The 3,881-nt window shown below is 29.5% G+C and overlaps 1 protein-coding gene across 3 annotated transcripts in view; it reads left to right on the top strand.

Moving 5' to 3' along the window:
• LOC108753837 (nidogen-2) overlaps window positions 1–3,881 on the top strand; it is a 23,498-nt gene that overhangs the window by 15,601 nt on the left and 4,016 nt on the right. For 2 of the 3 annotated variants that reach the window (XM_018495767.1, XM_018495766.1), the window contains exons 11-12: window positions 397–561; window positions 3,172–3,297. In XM_018495767.1, the coding sequence (XP_018351269.1) occupies window positions 397–561; window positions 3,172–3,297 (291 nt within the window). The remainder of the gene's footprint in view (window positions 1–396; window positions 562–3,171; window positions 3,298–3,881) is intronic. The other variant, XM_018495768.1, reaches the window with a different exon arrangement.

Below are 3,881 nucleotides of genomic sequence, written 5' to 3'. Positions count from 1 at the left end.
AAAAAAAATATATATATATATATAATGTATAATTATTAATACATGTATATATGTGTATAAATTAAAAAAATATACATTTATAATTGCAAAAAATTTTTTTATATTAAACAAAATAATTTATCTGTTGCAAATTACTTATATTGTCCACTGCATATATAGAAAATATCTAAGTTTACAATTTTTTTTTTTTAATCTTCTTCGTTATTTACGACTTACAACTGTAGTAATATATAAATTTTATAACAATCTGGAAAATGGAGTAATTAAACTGAATGGGCGCGAAATATGACTCAACCGCTTTGTTAAGCATAACGATTGTCGTTTCAAACGCATGTGACCATATTGCAATTTGCAAAGTGTTTTCTACCTGTTATTCACATATGCGATTATTTACAGGCGATGGATACACGTGCTACTCCGAATCCGATGTCACCACAACAGACGAACCGCCGCAACCGCAGTGCGTGGTTGGAGTATGTTGGTGTCCGAGTGGTTGGGAATTCCGTAATCGTGCCTGCGTGAGGCAGGAGGGAGAATATACGACAATTGATTATCGAGATTGTAAGTTGCATGAAAAATAATTCTGTAATTTTATGATGGCTTTTCGCATCATTTTCCGTGAAGTGTAAAAATTTTACGTTCTAATTAAATCAACGTAATTTTTCCCCGTTATTCGAATGTGCATCATATAGCTATTGTGCATATGGCATGTATTAAAGAAATTATTCCTAAGCACCAAGCAAGTAATTTAATTGCACAGCAATAATTAATTGAGCACTAGTAAAATACTTTCTATAGAGATATGTTTATACCACTAAAAATTGAAGATCCTCAGAAAAATCGCATACACCAAACGTTCGATACGCAATTCAGATATGCAAAAAAAAATATAACAATAAAACAGAGTAATATGTATTATGTTAATGTACCAATCAATAGTTTACAGTTTAAATTACATTAGGAAAAATGTTTTGTTCTATGAATTAAAATTTTGCTGTAAACAACAAAAATTTGATTAAAATATATTGAAGAAAAGTTTTTGGTTAAAACGTACGAAACAAAACTGTAATTTTAAATTGAATTATTTAATTGGTATAAACAAATATATATATATATATATTTTTTTTTGTTATTTACAAAATAGAGAAATTATTTTACAAAATAAACTAAATTTGTTGTTATATAAGCAAAATATTTGATTGTTGATAAATTACCTCAATTAAATAATTTAACTAAAAGCAATAATGTTTTTTTCTCTGTGTATTAATATACAATTATATAATTGGATAGTAATTAATTTATAATAAAATAGCTGGAGCAAGAGAAACAGAGTAATAAATTAACAAATTAAAAAGGTTAAATTTCTATTTGTGTTAAAAGGATTACACTGAGAAAAAAACTGAAAATTGTTTATTTGACTAAATGAAATAAATTGTCTTTATTTGTTTTCTTACAGAATATATGTATTTGAGATAGAAACAGGAAACACGCTTGTGTTCGCTAAGAGTTCACATAATACGAGACGTTTGATTTCAATATATACATTTTTCATCGAAAGAAATGAAAACAAATTAAATTAATTCACATATACGGTCTTTATGAATCGTTTATTATTGTTATTATAAATTAATTTAATCAAATGAATAATTTTTTTCTCAATGTAACGTATATAAATATTGACAATCTGACATTGTTATATTCGTATATATATTGTATTGGTATAGCAACATTTGTTTGTTAAAGCATTACGTATGCTGTATTTTTTTCGAGGATCATTTTAGTGGAAGAGTGAAAACTGAAATACAGTTGAGAATTAAAACAATTTGCAAATAAAACACACGACAGGTAACTGCATGCAAATGAATTAACAGGAACAACTTGAATCCCCATAAAAGATCAATATTTAATAACGTGCGAGATAACGTTACGATCGTTAATAGTTTGCGACGAACATCGTTCGTCGATGCATCATGCGTTTTAGTATCGGCACATCCTCTCCCTGGATGCTTCGACGACGTCTGCATATGTCCTTTGGGATACAATTACGACCATTTGGAACGAATTTGCGTTCCGCTGCCAGGATACCGACACGACACGATGGGTCCATCAGGATCTAAGCGTACGACGCACTCACTGCTTAGCTTTAAATTATTTATGTTCATTAATAATTATTAAGTTGCTCTGCATATCATTCTCTTTAACGAGTTTATGACGTCAGGTGCGCGAGGTGCTTTTATTTCTGTGCAATTGTTTTAATTTCATTAACGCGCGATATACCTTTTACCTAAATGTATAATTAAAAATGCCTGCAGGCTCACATATTCAAGCATTTAAAATAAGGTTTTTATAGTAGTACCGACAATATAATGAAATCAGTTAATAGCGTTTGTTTTTGTCGATTTATTATAAAAACTGTATAAATTCGCAAAAAAAAAACTTACACATCCCGATTTTTTCGTCATACACGTAAGAAAGAGATTCTTTCTGTAAATAAATGTACTCGAAGTTTCGCTATCTTCCAACTCCTTAAACTCACTTTCAGAAACTTGTGATGCGCAACCTTTTAGTGAATAGCGAGATGGAAGATTACCTCAGGAAATTGAGAAATGTGTCTATAGTACATATAATACTCTTGGGAAGGAACAAAATTGTCTTTGTAAACGTGATTGAAATATTTTCATTTCATTAAACGGTTAATATTTATGCTATAAATAATGCAAAAATATTCCTTCTCGTAGTACTCCTTGTGAATGAATAATTTGATTTCAAAACGGATGCTTATCTCGCTTGGAAAATGTTTTCAACGTTTCCTCACTCGAGACACGATGCTTCAAGTTGCACATCAAAATATATATAGATATCTTGATGAGAGTGCTAAGCTAATGCATCGACATCTATATTTTCGGAACAATATTTCTTCTCAAAATTTTTATCACGTTACGCTTAGATATCGATTCTTCACGAAATAAAATAAATATGATTTCCCAGAAACTAATTTTTAAGGATCACAAGATATTTTGTATATATAATTAACATAAAATTAATCAATAACTAGTTCATGATATCAGTGCACGCTTATAAAATCATGATTATATTCAATTTTTTGGTCTCGCTATCGAGCCAGCTATCATCGCTGCCTGCAGTGCAATGTATCATAATGCTTGTGTCCAGTATCTTGCAACGTGGTGAACAGGTGTCATCCCTACGCTCAATGCATCTACGTGACGAGTACCGGCGATTACGAGTGCCGCTGCAATCCGGGGTACGAGGGAGATGGTATGGAATGCACCAAGACAGGTACGTGCAAAATGCATCTTGTAAATACACTTAGAGTAAGCGATAATTAATAAGAATATATTGGAGAGTGCACGTTAGACTTTCCGCAATAATATATTTCAAAATTATATTTTCATATAAACTTGTAAAATAAATTTTTATGCCTGTAAAAAAAAAACAAGAATTGTTAAATTGCACACGCTTTAATGTGTATATAATTATTATAAAAGTTGAACATTAAACATCTCATTTCTTGAAATAATCGACATGATTGTTAGAATTAAAAAATTTTAGAGGATATCTTCTACACAATTTAATTACTCAAACATTGCACTTAGAGAAAACATCGTGATGGCAAAACAGGCGACAACTATACAAGTTTTATATATAGAATTAACATAGGTACACAAATAGGTACATTAATAGCTGCAATAACTACAAAATAATTTATTCAACTGTGCACATTATTTATATTAATTATTTATATTATATTAATTCTGCATGTAACATTGTATAATTGTCTCCTTTACACACAATTAATTAAAAACTACTATGTCTTTTTCACTTAAATATCCATTAAACTTTTTAATCTTATTGTTAGGACA

Source organism: Trachymyrmex septentrionalis, unplaced genomic scaffold, assembly GCF_001594115.1.
Source record: "Trachymyrmex septentrionalis isolate Tsep2-gDNA-1 unplaced genomic scaffold, Tsep1.0 scaffold72, whole genome shotgun sequence".
NCBI classification, from domain to species: Eukaryota; Metazoa; Arthropoda; class Insecta; order Hymenoptera; family Formicidae; genus Trachymyrmex; species Trachymyrmex septentrionalis.
Note: the sequence above shows the minus strand (reverse complement) of the source record. Positions and strands in the feature narration are given on the sequence as shown.